The sequence below is a fragment of the Sphaeramia orbicularis genome, chromosome 2, assembly GCF_902148855.1.
Source record: "Sphaeramia orbicularis chromosome 2, fSphaOr1.1, whole genome shotgun sequence".
Taxonomy (NCBI): domain Eukaryota; kingdom Metazoa; phylum Chordata; class Actinopteri; order Kurtiformes; family Apogonidae; genus Sphaeramia; species Sphaeramia orbicularis.
Window position 1 is genome coordinate 10,941,162 of NC_043958.1, and position 24,266 is coordinate 10,965,427.

Genomic DNA, 24,266 nt, shown 5'->3' on the forward strand with positions numbered 1-24,266 from the left:
CGTCCAGTGTGTTTTACTGTTTCTTAATCTACCGTCCCCCTGGCCCTGCTGGTGCCTTCTTAAGCGATTTCAGTGATTTCCTTACATCAATAATAAAACTGGAGAAGGTTTTAATTCTTGGGGATTTCAATCTGCACATCGATAACAATTCATCCAGCCCAACAATGGAACTTTTAGCCATGACTGACACTTTTAACCTCAAACAACATGTATCTGGCCCCACCCACAAGAAAGGACATACCCTGGACCTGGTTTTCTCATTGGGCTTACACGTCACAAATGTGTGTGTTGAGGATGTCCACTTGAGTGATCATTGTGGTGTGTTTTTTGACTTATGTGTGCCTCTTGAGCCCAAGCCTGCACCTAGAAGGGCCAAGAGGAGGATCATTACAGAGTCCACAGCCCAGGATTTCCGTGCCCTGTTTAACCCTAGTCTTCTTAATGAGTGTCCCGATGTTGATGAGTTTATCCAGTGCTTTGCCACACACTGCAGCTCTATTCTTGACCAGGTGGCTCCCGTGAAAACTAATGTCACTCGTAAGTGGTCTTGTCCCTGGATAAATGAAAACATCTTAAACCTAAGGAGAACTTGTCGCAAAACTGAGCGTCTTTGGAAATCAACCCAGTTGGAAGTACACAGGTTACATCTTAAAGATCTCATAACCTCATTAAATAAAATGATTAAGGAGGCAAGATCCAGCTACTTCCACAAACTTATAGCCACAAACAAGAAAAACCCCAAAGTAATCTTTGACACAATCCAGTCCATTGTGTCCCCTGCTGTCCCTGCTGCCCCTGTGCTCTGTAAAGCTGACAGCAATGACTTCCTAAACTTCTTCACAGACAAGATCAGGGATATTAAACACAATATCCCACCACCCTCTGGCCGTCTGACCCTATCTGATCCCCCTCTGCAAACCTGGTCCTCTTTCGACCCTGTGACACTGGAGGACATCTCAGCACTTTTATCCAAAACGAAACCCTCCTCCAACTCTGCAGACATCCTCCCCCATAAGCTCCTTGTCGGTGTCTTTGACACTATTGGACCATGGGTCATAAAGTTTTTTAACCTGTCGCTCACAACTGGTTTGTTTCCCAGCTCCTTCAAACAGGCCATCATAGAACCTAAACTAAAGAAAACCACACTGGACCCCACAGACTTCAAAAGCTACAGGCCCATTTCAAAGCTCCCCCTATTGGCCAAAATCCTTGAGAAAGCAGTGTCTAAACAACTTACAGCTTTTCTGGAGACACACCAGATCTATGACACTTTTCAGTCTGGGTTTAGACAACGCCACTCAACAGAAACCGCACTATTAAAAGTGTCTAGTGACATCCTGATGGCGGCTGACTCCGGGAAATCCACGGTCTTGGTCCTGCTAGATCTCTCCTCGGCCTTTGACACAGTGGACCATACCATAATGATTGAGAGACTGAGGGACCTGGTAGGGATGTCAGGTCATGTGCTAGACTGGTTCTCCTCTTACCTGACCGGCAGAAGCTTCACTGTGTCAATAAACAACTTCCAATCTGACTCAGCGGATCTACTGTGTGGTGTGCCCCAAGGCTCTGTCCTGGGACCAGTCCTATTCTTACTCTGTCCTCCCACTTGGCCACATTATCCAACAGTATAGTGATGTCTCCTATCATCTATTCGCGGATGACATCCAGATATACTGCTCCTTTAACTCCTCTGAGCCCCACAAACTGAGTTCCTTAATCAACTGCTTGTCAGAGCTGAAGCAGTGGCTAAATGATAACAGCCTCCAGCTGAACTCCAGCAAAACTGAGACCCTCATCATTGCCCCGGATAGTGCAATCCCAGGGATCAAACATCACCTTGGAGACCTGAGTTCCTCGGTAAAGACAAAACTGAGGAATCTGGGTGTCATCTTTGACCAGGACATGTCTTTAGAATTCTACTCCAAACACCTAGTCAAAAACTGTTTCTTCCACCTACGCAACATCTCCAAACTCAGATCTATGGTGTCCACAAATGAGCTCGAGATGATCGTTCACGCTTTCGTATCTTCTCGCTTAGACTACTGCAACAGCCTGTTTACATGCTTAAACAAGAAGGAGCTGGCCCGTCTACAGTTTGTCCAGAACTCTGCTGCCAGGCTCCTGACCCGCACAAACAGGAGAACCCACATCACTCCCATCCTTAAATCTCTCCACTGGCTCCCTGTTCTATATAGTCTTCATTTCAAAATTCTTGTGCTAACTTTCCGGGCCCTACATGGCCAGGCCCCTGCATACATTGCTTCCCTGATCCAGCCCTACAGCTCGACTCGTAGCTTGAGGTCTTCAGGACAGCACCTGCTGATGGTTCCACGGACCTGTTTTAGTACACGCGGTGACAGGTCTTTTAAAGCTGTGGCACCACGTCTATGGAATGACCTGCCTCTACACCTACGGTCCATGGACTCTGTAGAGAGCTTTAAGAAACACCTCAAAACCCTCCTGTTCAAAAAGGCTTTTTAGTCTCCCACCTGACCCAGGACCACCACAGACTGATTACACTCTATGTATTCATCATAACGTACTCCATGTGTCATCCCCCCCCCAGTCTCTCTATATCTCTATCGCTCTCTCTTTTCTCCTCCTTTACTCTCTCTCTCTCTCTTTAACCCCAACTGGTCAAGGCAGACGTCCATCCTTCAGGAGTCTGGGTCTGCTCGAGGTTTCTGCCCGTTAAAGGGAAGTTTTTCCTCGCCACTGTCACCAATCACAAGTGTTTGCCCCTGAAGGATTCTGTTGGGTCTCTGTAAACTTAATTTGATTCTGATTTGAATTGATAAAGCACTTTGTGACTCTGTCTGTGAAAAGTGCTCTATAAATAAAATTTACTTACTTACTTACTTACTTACTTACTTACCTTGGAGGAGTCGACTAGTCATGTGTTATCCTCTCTTGCCCTTCCATCACCCGACAGTGCGTGAGCCGTCATTCAGCGCATGTTGATACTCTCATCTTTCTACATGAAAACATGAAGCGCAAGGTAGTGATGTGCAGATCAGCAGAACTGGGTTGGGTTGGTGCAGGTCCAAAAAATGTCACTGTATCTGCAGTGTGGGTCAAATAATTCCACAAAAGCAGGTTGGAAAAAAACAAAAAACAACTCATGCATCACTAGTACAAGGCCAAGACTGAAGAAAGAAGACGACTCAAGAGTAGGATTACTAAATTGATTGTGATCTAGAAAAACTATGGTTTAAGTAATGTTCTGTGAACCATGCAAGCACGACCAACATTATTACCTCTGCAAGGAGGTATTGTGATTTCTTTGCTTTGTGTGCGTGCATGTTTGTTTGTTTGTTTGTTTGTTTGTTTGTTAGCAAGATAACTCAAAAAGTTATGGACAGATTGTCAGGAAATTTTCATGAAATGTTGATACTGGCACAAGGAAGAAATGATTAAATTTTGGTGGTGATCAGTGGGGGGGAGGCTTGGTACATCACGCAGAACTGCAATGGAAAGACCTTTTTTCGCAGCTAGAGTCATGTGAATAAAAAAATGGATGCTGACATACGTTACAACAAGCGAAGAAGAAACATTTTGGGGTATGTGTGGACACACCAGGAAACCCCAATCATTTTTTAATTTAGTACGAGATAGAGGGGTAATATATAATACTAATGAATGTATCTGTAAATCAACACCATATTTACGTATGTCGCCACGTTTATGGAATGACTTCTTGTGTCATCTTGCATTTGGGATTTGGGATGTTTTTGGGATGTTTTTTCGACATTTGGTAAATATCGGTGAAGTTTTGCAGATGTCCAATGGAATATCGACTAGTGTTTCCATTTTTCTTCCAGCTCCTTAAGCCCCCCCCAGCCTTCCCTTTCCTCCTCACACCCCTCTTCCTCCTCCTCGGCTGCTGAATCAGCTGTGGCCTTCAGCTCCTTCCCCTGCTCTTCCGTCTCCTTCTCTGCAGTCAGAGGCCATACCTGAGTATTGTATGATGGCACTTCATTTCTTCTCCTCCTTCCTTTGCTTATGCATGAGCCTGTCAGCTCCTATAGTGCTGCTCTTCACCTGTCCATATACCACTCCACCTCATTCATCGCTCCTTTCCCTCTTTATGTTTCACCTATAGGACTCTGACTTCCTCCTTATTTCTGCCAGACCTGTTTTTCACCCTCTCCCCTGTGCCTGCTTCAATTTCTCTCATACTATTCATCTTTATAGCTTCATATTTCTGCTTTTTAACCTTTTTTTGAGCTTGTTTTTTTTTTTTTTCCATATATTGTTCAGGATGAAAGTGTACAAGCTCAGGTTTAGATCAGGTGGTCTTATACTTGGAACAGAAATGGTACAAAATGACATGTTATTGTTTTTATTAATCCCGATTTACCAGTAAATTTGTCCTTGATTCATGTGGTGCCAAGATTTATCCACGTTGACTCTATATATTCCTCTCAAATGTAAAAAAAAAAAAAAAAAAAAAAAAGAAAAGAAAAAGACAGGAAAAATCCTTGTTTAAAGAACATGCATGAAAAACACACCATAAAAACTGGTGAATAAGAAAAATAATTTTATTTACACATACAACTGGAATTGTTCTCCTCCTCCTCATTCTTCTTCTTCCATTTATTCATCTTCTTCCTCTTCTTCTCTTTCTTCTTCTTACTCTTCTTCTTCTCCTCCTTCTTCTTTCTTCCCTTCCTCCTCCTCCTTCTTCTCTTCCTCCTTCTCCTTCTTCCACTTACTCATCTTCTTCCTCTTCTTCTCCTTCTCCTCCTTCTTCTTTTCCTTCTTCTCTTCCATTTTCTTTTCCTTCTTCCCCTCCTTCTTTTCCTTCTCCTTCTTCTTCTTCTTTTTTTCGGGTCCATGCAAATGGTAAAATTCTGATCAGTAGATTGAAGAAATTTTGCACGTGTAAACCTAGTGAGTGGACAATAAAGTAGATTCTCCTCTTGATATGCAAGCCAAAATAAAAAAAAAAAAATCACAGCAACATCACTAGGGCTGATTTTGAGGTTTCTCTTTGAGTCAATACAGATTTTTTTAATTAAAACTTATTGCTGCAAACGTTGGAAAGACTTCTAACTGTCCTCAAGTAAAACCGAACCAAAAAATAAATATCAACATGTCTACCAATAGGAAACATTTCTTTAAAGTCCACTCAAAGAACTAGGAAGGACAGAAACAGCTGCACCATCTCAGTCTGCAGAAAATCATGAAAATAGACACTGAAGGACAGAACTTAAGTGAGTCAACGCATTAAATAATTGTTTTTTGGACAAACTTTCAGAACAGAAGCCTTACATATGACAGTAACCAAGCCTGGAGAACCTTACACCGACTCAAAATGCAAACTGCACTCATGATATTCTAACATTCTGTGATGAGGTAATTCACATATTTGGTTATATTCTTACATATTTGCTATTTTATCATATTTAAAACAAAAAAACACAGAAGTGCTATAATTAAGCTACAGTGAAGGGATGAATGAAGAGAAGGTAGCTCATAATAGAACGCTGCAGACCTGATAATACACCTGATTTCTTCCTGTTCGATTTAATTAAACCAGTATTGTGTTTTTTTAAATGTGTCTATTGTTGTCAGCCTGTATATCATCACTAGTTGTTAAGCTGTGGTGTTTGAAGACTGTGTCCATTTGGGTATTTCCCTCAATCTGTGTGTAATTAAAATCATTTTGAAGTGTGGTTTTTTTACTCACATTTTTTTAAAGCAGCAAACATAGAGGGAACATGTGTGAATGATTCGCTGGAGGCTGCCCCCATCTGTTCCAAATTGGCCTGTTGTTGCTTAAATATTGGACAACCCAAAATGCATTGCACAACTGAGTAAACTCCAAAGACAAAGAAGAAACAAGGCTAAAAGTAAATGATCTTGACACTAAGCATGACTTCTTACTGTCTGATTTTATTTGTGGTTTCATAAGTTAACTCCCCACCCTACATCGATCAGTCTTGTTTATTTTCTACCCTTGTTTGTATCGTCTCCTTGTTAATTCCCGTCTCATGCCTCCTCCCTTTGTCTCCTTGGTCTCTCAGAACCCTCTGGCAGCGGTGCGCTCGGTCCGACCCTGGGCCTCTGGAAGTCCAGCTCCCTGGAGAGCCTCCAGACGGCCGTCTCGGAGGCCAGACAGAGCCACATCCAAGCCCAGGTGCCCTTTCACCGGCCCCGCCCACACATGGTCCGGGGTCGGGGATGCAACCAGAGCTTCCGAAACGCCATCGATAAGTCGTACGAGGGACCCTCTGAAGATGGTGAGACTTTACAAGAGAAAAAACTACTTTAAGGACTTAAAATGTGACTGTCACTGTTGGTATATTACAGGATTCTTTCCAGGACATTATATCCATTCTAAATTGGAGACCACATTGCCAATGCACATCCTTTAGGCTTTATAACAAACTGGCACTGGAGAACAGCCGGAGGCCTGCCAAGGGACAGTGCTTAGCCTAAGTACCTTAATGAAATGCTACATGATTTTATCCACTCAGCAATTTAGGAAGAACAACTTTATATCTTACAGCAGCATATTTTTAATGCTTTACCTTGTGAACCCCCAGATATGTGGAATGTTGACTGGAAGAGGAAATGACCTCGTGTTTCTAAGCCGAAATGATGGACGGTGCGAAAATAATTCTAAAAATCATCAATCTATGAATTCTGTTTCCATTTAATTACATTAGCTGAACAATGAGGACACAGATAACTGTCAACATAAGTTTTATGTATGAATACTTTAAAACAAAAATGACCCTATTAAGGTGTCTTTGGGTCAGTAGAAAGGCTCAATTCTATCAATATTAGACTTCAGAAGATTAAACAGTCTTAAATTAGGATGTGTGAAGTTGTTTCCATAAACCTTTTTGAATGGAATTTCATTTATCCATTTTTTTTTTAAATTTCTTTTTATCACAGTGAGTCAGGTTTTTCTGCACCAAAGTCCACATTTCTGAAGTTACTAATCTTTTAAACTACATTAAACTAATACTGTTAACTTGCACTCATCACTTGGCAAAATGTAGGTTACTCTGTAAATCTCTGTAAAAACCCTTTTTTTCCCCCATAAAACCTGTGACTGCATGAAACCACAGACATACCTGTTACTTACAGTCGTGGAAAAAATTATTAGACCATCAAAAGTCATCAAAAACAATGGTTATGCAATCAAGTACTAACTCTTGTGTGTATCATGTTACTAAAACAGACAGAAAAGAAAACATGGAATGCCTAAAAGCACTGTTTTATAGATATTGATGTAAGAACTGAAATACTTTTGGTTATTATCAAGAAAACATGGAAAATGGATAGATATCAGCTCTGAAATTAAACTACTATGAGCTCAATGTACCTTTAGTTGTACCAAGCATTAAATGAACAAGAAATTGAAGAAAACAAGGGTGGTCTAATAATTTTTTCCTCGACTGTGTGTGGTGTGTTTACTTGCAGTGCTAAATATGTAGATAAAAATATTACAAAGATATGATATGTCCCAAAATTATCATTAAAAAGACCAGTCAAAGTCAGGGATGTGCGTTTTAATAACTTTCTGAAGTCAGATAATGGAGTCTGTTTACTTGTGACATCATCATTAACATGTCTCCTCCATCCGGACAAAACGATAATTATAATAAAAATGACCAACCATGAATGGGTTAACTGCAACTATAACATGTAATTTTACAAAAAAACATCAAAACACTGATATAACAGCAGAAACAATGCTATAAATATAAAAAAAATCCTCCCACCCCAAATAAAAATCACATTTTGAGTAACTGACTTTCCAATTATTCATGCACATCTTCACATGTGCCACACAGATGTTTAAAGGGTTAATGAATGAACAGATGAGTTAATTATCTTAATTTAATGTAATTAGTTTCATGTTCAATTAAGCTGTCTTGAAAAGTTCTTTAAAAGGTTTAAGCTAAAGTTGCAGATGCCTGTAGATGCTGTACCGGAGAACCAGTCTAGACCAAAAACTCATTTATAGCTGAATTTACACTATTCTCGTTCCTCAGACGATGACATGTCAGAACATAGCTCCGGTCACGAGACGCCTGCCAGCAGCTCGTCTCGCCAGGGCCTGGATGCAGACGACGGCAAGAAGAAGAAGAAAACCAAAGGGAAGAAGAAAGACAAAAAGACCAAAGCGAAGAAAAAAACAGACGATTCTGTGGAGGATCCGGACAAAAAGACCAAAAAGAAAGGATTTGGCCTCTTGAGGTAAGAAAGCCGAACATCCTGTAGCAGTGGAGCATGAAACAATTTAGGCTGGTTTTGTTGAGAAGCTTCTGCAGCAGCTTCATCAGGTTAGAAACATGTAGTAAAACACACGAAAGGTCTGAAATGTTCTGTAAAGGCCACAACAATTAACCCTTTATAGGGCACTCTGTTCAAAATATCAACCTTGGTGTGTTACTGAAAGACCTAACAAGACTTACATGTACTTTTGTGAAATTTTTCTCATTTTTTAGTGTTATGTAGAAAATCAAGGTCAATGAAGTTACCAAATTTGGTTCCTTACCCTTAAGTGGCCAAAAAAAAAAAAAAAATCAAAGATTTAAAGAATACAAGTAAAACACATGTAAGGTGAAAGGAACATTAGAACATCACTTTTAGAGCATTACAATGACATAACTGCTGATCCAGACACCTGTCAACATACACATTATCATTAGTTGCTTTTCCATTGACCCTCAAATTGTGCGAATGTAACTTGTGCATAAAAATGTACCTAAAGGAACGACAATTTCGCCAAAACTCTCGTTTTTTGATAAGAAATTGTTGCGCTGGTAAGAGTTGGTTTTTTGGGTGTAGCGCAATTGGTATGTCACGCAAAATTGCAATGGAAAGATCTTTTTTCGCAGCTAGAGTCACACAAACAAAAAAATGGATGTTGATGGACGTTACAACAAGCGAAGAAGAAGAAGAAACATGTCGCGGTATGTGTGGACACACCAGGAAACCCAATCATTTTTGAATTTAGTAGGAGATAGAGGGATAATATATAATAATAATAATAATGAATATATCTGTAAATCAACACGATATTTATGTTTGTTACCATGTTTATGGAATGACTTCTCATGTCATCTCGCAATAATAAATGAAAAAAGTCATCGCATTTGTGATTTAATGGAAAAACCAACATTACGCACTTCAGTTTTTTCGACATTTAGTAAATATCAGTGAAGTTTTGCGCAGATGTCCAATGGAAAAGCGACTACTGTCTCGTAACGTGTGCAGAAACGAGCAAAAATAGTCACTTACCTGATAAAAGGTTAACTTATGCACAAAAATAACACACACTCAGTGATCTATCAGGATGTAGAAGGCGGTGCCAATATACTGCGTGGTCATTCTGTCTAAAAAGCTCGCAGAATCCTCTGATAAATGATCAAATTAATACGAACATTTATTAGAGGTGAAGTTTGTAGTTTTGTCCCAGTTTCTGTTGCATGTGATGAGCCTGCGTGAGAACATTTCCCTTCCCTTAGTGTTGCTTTTCATGCGTCCCTGTTCTCCAGAAGTGACAGTGCTCCCCGTTGCCTGTCAGGTACCAAATATCATGTTGTTGTTGTTCTTTCAGTGAATGTTGTGTCCTATAGAGCACTGGCTGTCGATCAAACCAACCATCAACTTTGTAATTTGACTTGTCATTAGTTGCGATTCACTCATGTTTGTACGTCTTATAACCACTCGTCTCCAGTTCTAAATGTGAAAAACATGCATACAGGATGTGTGTGTTATTCCGTCCTCCACACACTGTGTATAAATGTGTGTGCTTTGCTGAGAAATTGTGTCTTGCTGCGTCGAAAGAATAGAGGCGTCTTCAACATTTAAGAAATATTAAAAATAGCTGATGACTAAACACATTAAGAGCTGCACTGTCTGCACATCCATATTAGACACTTAGAGACTTTAGAAAACACAGACGACAACAGCTTGACATCTGCTTTACTGTCATTACTGGCTATTTTCTCGACTAATCCATTATTTGTTTGGCTAGAAAATGTTGATATATGTTTCATAATTCATTCAGTCAGTCATTTATTTACCAAAATCCAACACAGTGCCCTCAAATGTTTTTTTTTTCTTGCAATGTTAAAGACATCTTATCTTAGATACGTTTAAGAAGTCATTTAAACAATAAACAATTGTCGAGTAACGCAGTTGACGCCATATTGAGTAGTTTATTAATGGATTTAGCTCGATATTGCATATTAAAGCATTAAAAAGACCACTGCAAGTCAAGGATGGGCATTTTAATAACTTTATGAAGTCAAATAATTGAGTCAGGTTAGTTGTGACATCATTAACATGCCCCGTCTATCCTCACAAAAAATAAATAAATAAATAAATGGCCAACCATGAATGGGCTAACCACAAGTATAATTTAACAAAAAACTTTAAAAACAGCAAAAACGGTGACATAAATATTGGTTTGTACTCTGTGAAGACAAAAAAATAAAATAAATCTCCCACCCCAAATAAAAATTACATTTTGACAAATTGACTTATCAGTTATTCTTACACATCCCCGTATATGCCACAGAAATGTTTAAAGGTTTAATGAATGAACATGAGTGAATGATCTTTATTTAAACTGTAAATATTACAGCACATCAGTCCATAACACACCCAGTGTTGTCTGGTGTGTGTCCTCACCTCATACAGTCAATTTATACCTCAGTGTAAGCGCAGGTAATGGTTAACTCACTCTTTTTTTAATATATAGATATATATATAGTTCTCTGTTTGGAAATCAGTCTCTGCATTTTCCCCATATAACAGACACGATACCTAGCATTAGCATTAGCATTAGAACTTTACACATTAGGAGCAGTGAGCTGCCATTGAAGGCACTCTGGGGCCAACTCCAGATCTTCATTTGTGCTGTTGTCAAGGAAACTGATGGGAGAAATAACCTACAGGGTGGGGAAGCAAAATTTACAATATTTTGAGGCAGGGATTGAAAGTCGGTGTATGACCAATTAGTTTATTGAAAGTCATGAGAATTTATTTGCCACAAAAAAATTGACATAATAGAAAATGTTTTTATTCTATGTGTTTTACTGTTTGATTGCTCCATTACTTTATGTTGCCGTTCTAGGATGCGCTAACCTGAAAGCTAACAATTATTGCGTTCTCTTAAAGGGGGCATATTTTGCTAAACCCACTTTTATTAGTCTTTGGTACATTTATGACTGTATTTGGGGACCTATGGAGAGACATTTGTTTCTTTATCAATCAGTCAAAAAGAATACAGGGTGGGGAAGCAAAATTTACGATATTTTGAGGCAGGGATTGAAAGACAGTGTATGACCAATTAATTTATTGAAAGTCATGAGAATTTATTTGCCACAAGAAAATTGACATAATAGAAAATGTTTTTATTCTATGTGTCCTCCTTCTTTCTCAATAACTGCCTTCACACGCTTCCTGAAACTTGCTCAAGTGTTCCTCAAATATTCAGGTGACAACTTCTCCCATTCTTCTTTAATAGTATCTTCCAGACTTTCTCGTAATAGTTTTGCTCATAGTCATTCTCTTCTTTCCATTATAAACAGTCTTTATGGACACTCCAACTATTTTTGAAATCTCCTTTGGTGTGACGAGCGCATTCAGCAAATCACACACTCTTTGACGTTTGCTTTCCTGATTACTCATATGGGCAAAAGTTTCTGAAAAGGTATGGATAATAGTGTTAGATATGATTATGACATCAATATATGTTTGGTTTCAAAACAATTGACGTAGTGCCTGCTGAGAAAAAACAACTAAATGTTCATTGTAAATTTTGCTTCCCCACCCTGTACAAATACCTGTTTTTGTTGGTGGAGGTGAACACAGAGATTCGGTCTGACTTGGAATCGAACCCAGAACCTTCTAGGTGTGACAAACCAGTGCTAGCCTACTTTTGTGTTTTTTGGCTGTGATCAATTATATTAACCAATCAAATAATATTTGAAGAGTAAAATGTGGTGTAGTGTAAATTGTGGTTAAAATATTCGTAGGCATTTATAAACCACACGGGCTAAAACACACAAGAAGTCTTACAGTACTTTATATTAATTCACTACATGTTTACAGTGGCTAGTCCGCATCTCTGTGGAACGCCCTTGTCTGAATAAATAGTGGACACTCAGCAAAGTATCGACTGTTACTTGCATCGTTTCATGCCTGGAAAAGGTCAGAGACTCAGGACACTGAGGCAACTCACGGAGCTGATCAGTTTCCAGAAGGAGCTCCAAAGATGTTCCAGTTCAGCTTTAGATCTCATCTCCAACAGCCAAAACCTTTCCAGAGCAGTGACGGATATAATAGATTTTAATTTTAATGTCGAAATCAGGGGGAAACAGCAGTTCCTTGTCCTACTTTCCCCTGGTTTCTACAAATTACACACAGCAGGATTATGGGATATTGGATTATTGGGTATGAAGACAACCTTCCCGGTAATGGAGGGTATCCATTATCTCTCAATCCGAGTAAAGTCCCACCGACACAGTACCGACCCAAACCGCTTGTCACCCCTTTATCAACACGTCCCCATCGTGATTGTGGTTGGTCCAGTCCTCCAACAGCTCTCCTTATCTATTGGCAGTGACACAGTGTGGTCAGTGTATCACCGCACTTCCAACACTTGAGATTCAATTAGGCTGTAGCGAGAGATAGCGCAGGCCGAGCGTCGGCCTACAGATGGTAGATAAGAATCCAATCGGCCACAGTGTCAAGGGCAATAATGGAAGAGATGTTCACACGGTTGGTGCTGGTGCTGGAGAGCAGGGCAGGGACGGAAAGGGCAGGATGAAGGACGCCTGCTGGGACAAACCAAAGGGACACTGTAACACGTCAGCGCTTGGACCTGAGGGTAAACCTACTTTAAATCGCCTTTCATTTGCCAAAAAACATCTCTCGTCAGTCTTTTGTCCCGTTCATTTGGAGCGTTCTTACGGTTGTGCAACAGAAATAGGAACATTTGTAGATGCTGGCACTGCTAGCTTTGCAGCAACTTGTGTTAACGTGAAGTTTAGGCGGAAATCTCTCCATCTGTATCACACAAGCATACATAACCATCTCTATTTTTCATAGTAGTTTATACAAGACAAAAGAGGGAATAAAAGAGAGTCTCAGAAGAAAAACAACCTTTTCAAGCATGTTTTTCATTGGAGAGTAAATCTCATTTCAAGGAAATAAATGGAGCTTTGTCTTGATAAGATATGTCAGCTGATATTTAGCTAGATTTAACCAATGAGAAGCTACAAAGTAGTTTTCTTCATACCCCAACAAGAGTATTTTCCTCATTTTAATATTGAGACCATTTTATTTAACCCTATAACACCAAATATATCATATTTGATACATGACATTTGCCCTCTACATGGTCAGTGTTATATTTTATGCTTACTTTACACATTTCTTGAAAAACCTGATGTATACAGTTAGATACATGCAAACACGAATAGTCCACCAGGGGGGAGGAATTCGTTCACCAGAGCCCTTTCCAGTGACACTACAAGATTGTCATTAGTGAGGAAGGAGGCAGGACTTTGCCAGTTTTGAAAAGGAATTACCAATTTATTAATTATGTTTTTTTATGTTCAAAAATAAGAATATTTGAGCATTGAGACCCAATGTGTCAAATATGATACAAAATTGAAACATACATGGAAATTGATATTTGGAAGAAAAAAAAAAAAAATTGGGGCTTGTTCAGAAGGACCAATAAAGGCTTCAGTTTCAAGCAACTGGAATTTTCTGTCAATGATTTAATAGTTCAGACTTTACAGGATTACTTAATGATTAAAAATATTACTTGCGTCTTAAATAACTTTGCTTTTGTTGTTCATCTTGTATGTAGTTTTAAACCCAGCTCAATATGAGTGGGTTGTGAAGTGTGTGGTTAAAAAAACAGTTTTACTGCTTTAGTACTTTTAATGCTATGAGATGTTAGACGTTTTATGTTGACAGATGTGTGTCAAAGACATGTGGTTGTTTGCTTTGCTGTGACTGAAAAATGATGAGAAACTTCAGATCATCAGTTGTTGTCACAGTCATTCGCTTATGGATTTACAAACACTGACAATAAAAAAGGGGGAAAAAACAAATGTGTGACATGTCAGTACTAAAATATCACAACTTAAAAGTCGAACTGAAAAGTTAGAATTTAATTGAAATATATACTTTGTTTACTTAAAGTGAAAATACGCTTTTTTGGAAGACTTATGTGTACAAACTTAGTTGTACAGTTGTATTTTACAGCAGATTGTGCTTTATTAGTTATTATTATTAGTTTACTATTAACCCTTTAACAACGGTAATCTCTCCAGCGCTACATTTTGCACTTTACAGCATTCAAATTACTGTAACTCCTGAACTGTTTGCACTATTTACAATTTTTTTTTTTTTTTAAAAAGCTGAGATCCTGAGCTTTCTGACACTGAAAACAAAGGTGCAAATGAATTGGCAAAAAAGAGATTTTTTTTACACTTATTGCAAAAACAAAACAAAACATGAAGACAGCTACAGTAGGTGGTCTGTTATAATGGCAGTCTTAAAAGGGTTAAATGAGGGGCAATGTGTTTTGAGGTCAGAGATGAAATTATATGTGCAATTTTTCTTTGGTTGTTTTGGTTTGAATTCCATAAAAGTTTGTTGTGACTCAATGACTATGAGAAAATGTGGGTCTCAAGGCAAGACTTGTTGAGAACCACTGTTTCCTACTATTTAGCTTGTTTCCATTTTTGCAGAGTATTTGGTGGTTTTTTTTCCGGCCTTTCTTGCTCCTGCAAACTCTGAAACATGCACACCAAATAATAATCTCACACTTTTACTACAAACTCCTCTTCTACACTTTCGAAATGTCTTTTTTTCCCCTCGTGAAGTAAAACTTGCTAAAAATGTAGAGTAGATAAAGGACAATGCACTACAATCTCATGCATATTGTCCAAAAAAAACCTGAATCCAAAAACATACAGGCGCTGATCAAAAGTTTTAATGTGTTCCTGATATAGTTCTTTCTTATTTGTGTTGGTTTTGTGTCATTGAAGAGGAAAGCCACTTCATAAGGGACTCCATCGTAGCATTGGCTCTGTTGTTTTTTCTCACTTTGTAATTATCTACTCCTAAAATCGCATATGTTGGAGACCGTTTAAAAGATGTTCTTTCATCTATCCCTTTCTGTCCGTATCACTTTCCAACAGAAAGTGACACGCTTTGTATTAAAAAACAAAAAAAGAATTGTTATGTGGTTTCTCTGCAGTCACGTCTTATCCCAGAGACGGACTCTCTTATTGTCTCAGAAGTACAGCTCCATGTCCATGTATCATGGTCGATTACACAATACCGTCATTTTTATTTTATTTTTTTTTTTCTAAGCTGCTCTATCCTCATAGGCACTCTTGCCATATAAACCACATCAACTCTGAATCTTTTTTTTTTCTCTTTCTGTTTTCCAGCATTTTTATTTTTGATGAATGAAATCCTCAGTGAAAGTGAAGTCATTTCCTCAGTTTTGCTTCGACTGTGACAAAGAAAGGCGCCTTCTGTTTGCATTTTGAAACAAAAATCAAATAAATCTTGCTTTTGTTTTTAATACCAGCATTTACTTCCAGCAATTAGTCTTATCCTCTTCATCCCATAGTTCTGTGCTCTTATTGTAAATGTGAATTCGAGCGTGCGGTTCCACACAAACCCCATCTGTATCATTTACAACTTACACAATATCTTCATTTTTATTTGTTTACTTATTTATTTCTAAGCTGCTCTATCCTCATAAGCACTCTTGCCGTATAAACCACATCAACTCCGAAACGTTCTTTTTTTTTTTTTCTTTCTGTTTTCCAGCGTTTTTTATTTTTGATGAATGAAATCCTCAGTGAAAAGAAAGTCATTTCCTCAGTTTTGCTTGGACCGTGACGAAGAAAGGCGCCTTCTGTTTGCATTTTGAAACAAAAATCAAATAAATCTTGCTTTTGTTTTTTAATACCAGCGTTTACTTCCAGCAATTAGTCCTGTCCTGTTCATCCCATAGTTCTGTGCTCTTACTATAACTGTGAATGCCAGCATGCAGTTCCACACAAACCCCCTCTGTATCATTTACAACTTAAACAATACCTTCTTTTTTTTTTTTCTATGCTGCTATCCTCATAGGCACTCTTGCCATATAAGCCACATCAACTCCAAAACATTTTTTTTTCCCTTTTTGTTTTCCAGCGTTTTTATTTTTGATGAATGAAATCGTCACTGAAAATGAAGTCATTTCCTCAGTTTTGCTTCGACCATGACAGAGAAAGATAAAAAAAAAAAAACTGCTTTTGTTTTTTAATACCAGCATTTACTTCCAGCAATTAGTCCTGTCCTCTTCATCCCATAGTTCTGTGCTCTTATTGTAAATGTGAATGCGAACGTGCGGTTCCACACAAACACCATCTGTATCATTTACAACTTACACAATATCTTCATTTTTATTTATTTATGCATTTTTTTCTAAGCTGCTCTATCCTCATAAGCACTCCTGCCGTATAAACCACATCAACTCCGAAACATTCTTTTTTTTTGCTTTCTGTTTTCCAGCATTTTTATTTTTGATGAATGAAATCCTCAGTGAAAGTGAAGTCATTTCCTCAGTTTTGCTTCAACTGTGACAAAGAAAGGCGCCTTCTGTTTGCATTTTGAAACAAAAATCAAATAAATCTTGCTTTTATTTTTTAATACCAGCATTTACTTCCAGCAATCAGTCCTGTCCTGTTCATCCCATAGTTCTGTGCTCTTACTATAACTGTGAACGCCAGCATGCGGTTCCACACAAACCCCCTCTGTATCATTTACAACTTAAACAATACCTTCTTTTTTTTTTTTCTAAGCTGCTATCCTCATAGGCACTCTTGCCATATAAACCACATCAACTCCAAAACATGTTTTTTTTCCCCTTTTTGTTTTCCAGCGTTTTTATTTTTGATGAATGAAATCGTCACTGAAAATGAAGTCATTTCCTCAGTTTTGCTTCGACCATGACAAAGAAAGATTAAAAAAAACAAAAAAAACAACTGCATTTGTTTTTTAATACCGGCATTTACTTCCAGCAATTAGTCCTGTCCTCTTCATCCCATAGTTCTGTGCTCTTATTGTAAATGTGAATGCAAATGTGCGGTTCCACACAAACCCCATCTGTATCATTTACAACTTACACAATATCTTCATTTTTATTTATTTATTTATTTATTTCTAAGCTGCTCTATCCTCATAAGCACTCTTGCTGTATAAACCACATCAACTCCGAAACATTCTTTTTTTTTTTCTTTCTGTTTTCCAGCGTTTTTATTTTTAATGAATGAAATCCTCAGTGAAATAAAGTCATTTCCTCAGTTTTGCTTCAACCATGACAAAGAAAGATAAAAAAAAAAAAAACAAAACTGCTTTTGTTTTTTAATACCAGCATTTACTTCCAGCAATTAGTCTTGTCCTCTTCATCCCATAGTTCCGTGCTCTTACTGTAAATGTGAATGCCAGCATGCGGTTCCACATAAACCCCCTCTGTATCATTTACAACTCAACCTTTTCAACTGACCAGAACAGTCAGAAACACTCAAAATCAAGCATCTGTTAATCTGAGCACAGAAACAGAGCTTTTTTTGTGCCTCAACAATAGGCGAAGTGCTGTGAAAAGCTTCCACATTGTTGCACCCTGCACTCGCCTCTCTCTCCCTGGCCTTTATCTGGCTGACTTAATCGTTATTGAACTTGAAATATGACTTAATTAGCTGAAGTATTGCGCGGTCCAATCTAATTGCAGCTCTCAAATGTTATTTTACTCCAATGGCAGCATTAGGAAAAGGGCAAATTATAAACGTATGACCTCAGTTTACCTCTGCAATGAAAGTGTGTGCAATCGCAGCTCGCACAACAAACGTTGGAAGTCAGCCCTGTCCTTTCAGCGGCCATAAATATTTAGTTTAGCTGCGCCAGTGTTTGAAGAACATGTTGTTTTTGGCTGCAGTGTGTTGCAAACAGCTGGGTATAAGGTGACCTCTGGAAATCACATATTTGCTGTGGGAACATTTGTTTTTTGCTAAAGCTATATGTGTCCTCCTTCATATGAGGAGCATCACTTTTATAGCTCAACAGAAGTTCACTTTGGAATTATTACACCTTCAGATCAGACGGTTCAGAATGTCAATAAGAAAATAGAAGCAATTAGGGCTGCACGATATTGGAAAAAACTGACATTAACCCTGCGATATATATTGCGATATGAAAAAATACTCAACTGTGTGTGGCGCCGACGTAAATGCTCAAACAAATTAGTTGTGTCGCCTCTCGTTGTGTCAACAGGTGCAAGACACTGTCAACACAGATCACGCGTTTCAATATCATCCCTCTTGGAGCCGAAATAATTCCAGATAACTGACGTTGCTTTTCTTTTTGGCACTAAGTCTTCGTTTTCGGTGATTTTCTCTTGTTCGTTGCTCATTTTTCAATGTCGTTACCACCGACTCGCTCCATGTGCAGGGGCGTGGTCTGCTTCAGCAAACTGATTAATAAAAAATTGTGATTGGTGGATCGCTGTGCGCAGTGTGTCAGGTACCAAGGTTGAAATTAGATGCGAACACATTGAGTTCATTTGCCTCCTACATTGCAGGACCTGCGCGATGTGACTATTGCGCACTCGTACATTGCGATGACGATGTTAAAATGATATATTGTGCAACTCTAGAAGCAATAGTAATAGAAGTACAGTCTCACTTCATTTGCGATCCAAATACTCTGAATTGAGTCATGAAAGTGTCTATTTTCAACAGATAAGTTCCATACCTGCTTTAAAATGTGTTAAATTGACATCTTCTCCACTAGCTCCACTTAAAAAATGTCAAATGGTGAAGTGTATCTGCTGGACACTCATTTCAGCTCTTTCAATGTTTGTGCAGTGATAGCTTCAGGTCACCATATTGCACATGGAAAAGTTGCATACTACAGTTGTGGAAAAAATTATTAGACCACCCTTGTTTTCTTCAATTTCTTGTTCATTTTAATGCCTGGTACAACTAAAGGTACATTTGTTTCGGACAAATATAATGAGAACAACAAAAATAGCTCATAAGAGTTTAATTTCAGAGCTGATATCTATCCATTTTCCATGGTTTTCTTGATAATAACCAAAATCACTTCAGTTCTTACATCAATAGCTATAGCATTGTACTGACAAAAACAGTGCTTTTAGGCATTCCATGTTTTCTTTTCTGTCTGTTTTAGTCACATGATACACACAGGAGTTAGTACTTGATTACATAAGAATTGTTTTTGAGGACTTTTGATGGTCTAATAATTTTTTTTATGTGACTGTAGGTGACAAATCCTGCAGGGAGGTCCACCCCCTTACATTCAGACTTTGGGTGAACACAGAGAAAGTTTCTTCCTTCAGGCGATGAATGAGAGAAAATCCTCAGCATTGTGTCAGATTGTGCAGAGGGAAAGTCAAATAATGAAACAACACATAAATGCTAATTATTTTTTAGTGGTAGGGATTTTAAAGGTTCTTTAAGACTCACATGTGCTTATGTGGTTATGTTAAGTTTGCGTGGGAGTCTGTTGAAGTCTGTTTTAGCCAATTGCACTGCCAAGCCAGTACAGCAGGATGTAGGGTTTGCCAAATGTCGCAGTGGTAGACGAGTGGAGGAGAGACACTGAAGAAACAAAAGCAAGGAAATCGTACAACATAGGAATAAAATCAGAAAATCAAAAAATCAGTATGTTTTGGCTGGAGACTATCATCAAATAACACTGGTCTACATTTTTTTTTTTTTAAGAAATGATCTGCCTCAGAGATTAAATGTGCTAAATGTTATTTATTGTAATAAGATTAATTGGAAAACAAATGACAAAAGTACTGGTTTGCTGATGTTTTCAAGATATATGATAAAGTGTTATTACACATATGTATATTGGTTTATGTACATTTATACAATAGATTTATAAATGTTCCACTAAATAGAACCTGTAAAGTGAATGTATTATAATGTGCAGACAGTGTTTTGAAGTAGATCTAGGAGCTCTGACACAAATATTCCTTTAGAGTAAAACACAATCTCTTGTTAATTCTCAAATTTCGCATTTTGACCCAAGACTGCATCTTCAACTTCAGCCAACCAGCATTTTTGACTTAATTTTTCTTTATTAGTGACTCACACATAGTAAAATTTCACTCCTTTTATTCTGGAAGCATTTTACGTGTAGACCAGTGTAATCCCAGTGTAATCCCAGTGCGGAACAGACCCTGATCAGTCCGCACTATGGATAGTCTTCTGAATTGATCATTTCTTCTTCTTCTGTTTTTTTTAAACAATCTGTCGGCATAACCTTCATCTTGTAAAATATCTCTGTCCTAATGACATCACAAAAACAAACTGGTACAAGGACCATTGTTAATTCTTGGACACTGGATAATACACAGGCTTCAATCTGTCATGAAGGATGAACAGTAGCAACAAATTAAGTTACAATTGGTTGTTGAAATGTATTCTTTACATGATGTGGCTTTGTCTAGAATGTCCTTTTCCAGTCTGTTTTCTCTTTCCTTGTCTGTTCTTAAAAATCTGAAGTTTGGAAAGTGTTCTTAAAAATCTGTTTTTGTGAAATAAAGCAGGATTTTCATGTGGACAAAAGGCCCAAATGTAGAGAAAATTACTTGTTTTGCATAATATCTGCATTAGTGTGGGCACAAGCACATATGAATGTTCTGCAGTGTCCCTTTAAATGCCTCAAAATGTGACATTTACCCCGCCCCCTGAAGAGGAGGCAAGGGTTAATGTTTTTGGTTCGGTTTGTTTCTTTGTTTGTTAACACTTTAGCACCAAAACTATTTGTTGCATTCATACCAAACCAGGTTTATAGATTGCTAGTGGCCCAAAATAGACATGATCACATTTTGGGAAAAGTAGGTCAAAGTTCACATTTTTTATGGATTTTTAATATCTTTATTTTCATATTTACTTATAATGGTCAAAATTTGTCTATGTCTATGCTGACATCAGCACACGCATAGACATGATGACATCAGCTGCATCAATGCCAAAATAAGCTACAATATGTGTGAGGGGCGGGGCTTGTTGTGCCTGGCACCAATTGTTATATGAAGTTTAGATTCCAAATCTTTCGTGTCAGAATGGTTAATGTGCCATAAAAAAATCGGTAAAAACAAAAATTGATGAATTGAATTGATTAAGCAAGGACTAGGCAGTTAGGGTTAGGAAAAGATCACGGTAAGGGCTAATGTAAATTCTGTTCTCATGAATAATATATCTCAGGAACATCTTGAGGTAAATTTGGTGCATATGCTCATTTGGACAAAATGGGCAAAGTCTGTGCAACTAAACGAAAATATGTGATTTTTTTTTTTTTTTTTTTTTTTTTTTTTTTTTAAACTAATAATGACAAAAATTCTCAAAATCTGTGACAAGACATTATAATGACATTCTATTTTCCAGAGGTTGGTTTTATTGCGATGTGATGATGTTCTGTCATTTAACTCTTTTAACGGTTATTCAACACCGTAAAGAAAACATGTTTCTTGCTGGAAATGATTCAGTGACATCATACGAGTCAAGAGGGTGAGCATCCTTTTTACCAACTCTTCCAGACTCTAAATATATTATGAATCTGGACAGACATGGATGCAAACTGCTGTGTAATAAGTGTGTGGGATTTACTCAGTGGATGTTTTTTTGGGGTTGACGTCTTCCTGTGAAGTACAAAGGAATTGTTTTCATCTGCGCTGGCCGTGCTTTTCTCTCTCTTTGTCTTCTTTTTGCTCTTGCGAAGGCCTCAGATGTGGCTTCTCTGTTTCATCACCGTGCCCTCAAAGCCCCATTCGCATCTTGTCTCCCTGATTGCTAAATAAGCCAAGACAAATGGCAGTGCCCTTCAGACCTTCCCTCCGTAGAGGTTGACTGCTCGTCTTGTCTGTATTCGGCAGACAGCGGCGAAGTCTCTGCCTGGAACGTCGCCTCGGGGGCCGTGCCAATGACAGACCGCGGAAAGTCCAACGCCGCAACCCGGGCTGTTCTGCTGTTTTCACATCCGGACCGAGAACAAAGACCTGAACCTGGTCACCAGTTTCACATGTCTTTATCAAACAAGACTATTTACATTCTGCTTTTGATTTGATTAAAACAGGCGCCAACAATATCATTTCCTCCCAAGCTGAAGGCTGGAGTTTCCTGTGCTTGCACCACAATGTGATATTTTTAAAAGTTTCTCAGCTTAAGAAGTTGATCGGGGCATTAATGTGGGTGCAGCTTATGCTTAAGCTCATACTCTGCATTTTTTTTTGTGTGTGTGTGAGGATTAGATATATTATGGTTTGATCCAACATGACTTAATCACAAGGTCAGGGTTTGAAGGATATAACTTGTGACTAATATCCTCTGATTGTGTCATCAAGTGATAGTGACTCTGTAACACGTAGAATGGAGCTTATTTTTACATCGTGTTTATTCGGAACAGATGCACGCTCCGGTGTTTGAGTGCATGTCGCGGATCCTTCGGTGTGTCATCACTCAGCTGCCCCACCAGGCCCTGACACATCCCGTCTGTCCTGGCGTCCCACCCGTCCGTCCGTCATTCAGTCAGTCAGGATCAATGTTGAGCTGTCGCTATCGGTTGCGTGTCCCCGCTGTGACGGCACACCAAACATCCCTCTTCCAATTTAAGGGACATGAAAGGCGACGCCTTTGATCCGCTGTTTACAAATCCACATACAACGTGATGTATCCTCTCCTTCCCCCCCACCTCTGTGTTTGCGCCACTGAAGAAATCCGACAGGGAAGCAAGCCAATTAGCGCCGTCCGTTCCGCTCTTATCCTATCGCGAAGCAGCAGGATGCACGGAGTTGAAATGTAGTCACTGGTGGGCCGCCCTCGACACAGCCAAAGCCTTGTTGTCAAACTGGAGGGGCCTGCTGCAAGATGATTTCTGATGGAATACTGCTATCATTGTGTACTCCGCCTCCTCATTCTGTCTTCCTCAGCCCTTCTTCACATCCTCTCCTGTCCTCTTATCACCAATGTTTCCTTCCCAGTCCATCATCTTCCCGCCTCGAATGAATTGTAGACAAAAGAAGATAATGAGTTGCCCAATTAAATGTGCTCGTATGAGATCTCCTGTTAATTGAATAGTTCAGGGAACATGTCCGGCAGCATGTTCCGTCTGTTATCCTCATGTATTGTTTGGCTATGATGGCAGTCACCTCTTGTAATACACAATCTGTTTGTATTTTGTCATCATTTTCTGTCCCCTATTGAATTTCATTTCATTTCATTTTATTTATTTATTCAGACAGGGACAATGCACAATATACATTAACCTTAAACAGGAGAGATGTAGTGCGTCAGGTTGTAGCACTAGTGTTAATTTCCACCTGTAGTCCCTGATGTTATTATTAAAAACTAGAAACATACTCGGAAAGCGCAGACCTCCGCCAAGGCAGATCAGCCCCCCCCATCACCAGTAAAATTTAATCATGTGTTCCTTGTGCCAGTATCAACATTTCCTGAAAATTTCATCAAAATCCGTCCTTAACTTTTGAGTTATTTTGCTAACAGACAGTCAAACAAACAAAAAATCTGCCCCCCGAGTCACCGCCAAAATTTAATCATTTGTTCCTTGTGCCAGTATCAACATTTCCTGAAAATTTCATCCAAATCCGTCCATAATTTTTTGAGTTATCTTGCTAACAGACAGACAAACAAACCAAAAATGCCCCACCTCCCACCCCTGATCACCACCAAAACGTAAACATTTGTTCCTTGTGCCAGTGTGAACATTTCCTGAAAATTTCATCCAAATCCATCCATAATTTTGTGAGTTATCTTGCTAACAGACAAAGAACCAGACAAACAGACAAACCCCGATGAATGGCGGTGGTAAAAATCAGACATGAATAAAAACTAAAACATATAAAAAGCAGTAAAAATGCATTTTCATAACTCCATCCATATAAAAAATTCATTCACATCCACCCATTCACTCTTATTGTTTCCACTGCAGTCTGTCACACACACTCTAAGCATGTTTACATGACATTACATTGTATCTACAGGTTTGGTTTGAGAGTTGCTGTTTTTTCACCATGTGGGAGAATGTGTGACAGTTTTTAATTGTCAGTAGCTCCATTGGTAATATGTTCCACTGTCACATGGCCACATATGAGAACGCTGAATTTGCAAATGCTGTTTTCTTGCCTCGGAATCCTGCACTCGCCATTTGCTGATGAT

General features: G+C 38.6%; 1 protein-coding gene across 2 annotated transcripts in view; it reads left to right on the forward strand.

Moving 5' to 3' along the window:
* pard3ba (par-3 family cell polarity regulator beta a) overlaps window positions 1-24,266 on the forward strand; it is a 351,893-nt gene that overhangs the window by 203,384 nt on the left and 124,243 nt on the right. For both annotated transcript variants that reach the window (XM_030155442.1, XM_030155450.1), the window contains 2 exons: window positions 6,033-6,248; window positions 8,016-8,220. In XM_030155442.1, the coding sequence (XP_030011302.1) occupies window positions 6,033-6,248; window positions 8,016-8,220 (421 nt within the window). The remainder of the gene's footprint in view (window positions 1-6,032; window positions 6,249-8,015; window positions 8,221-24,266) is intronic.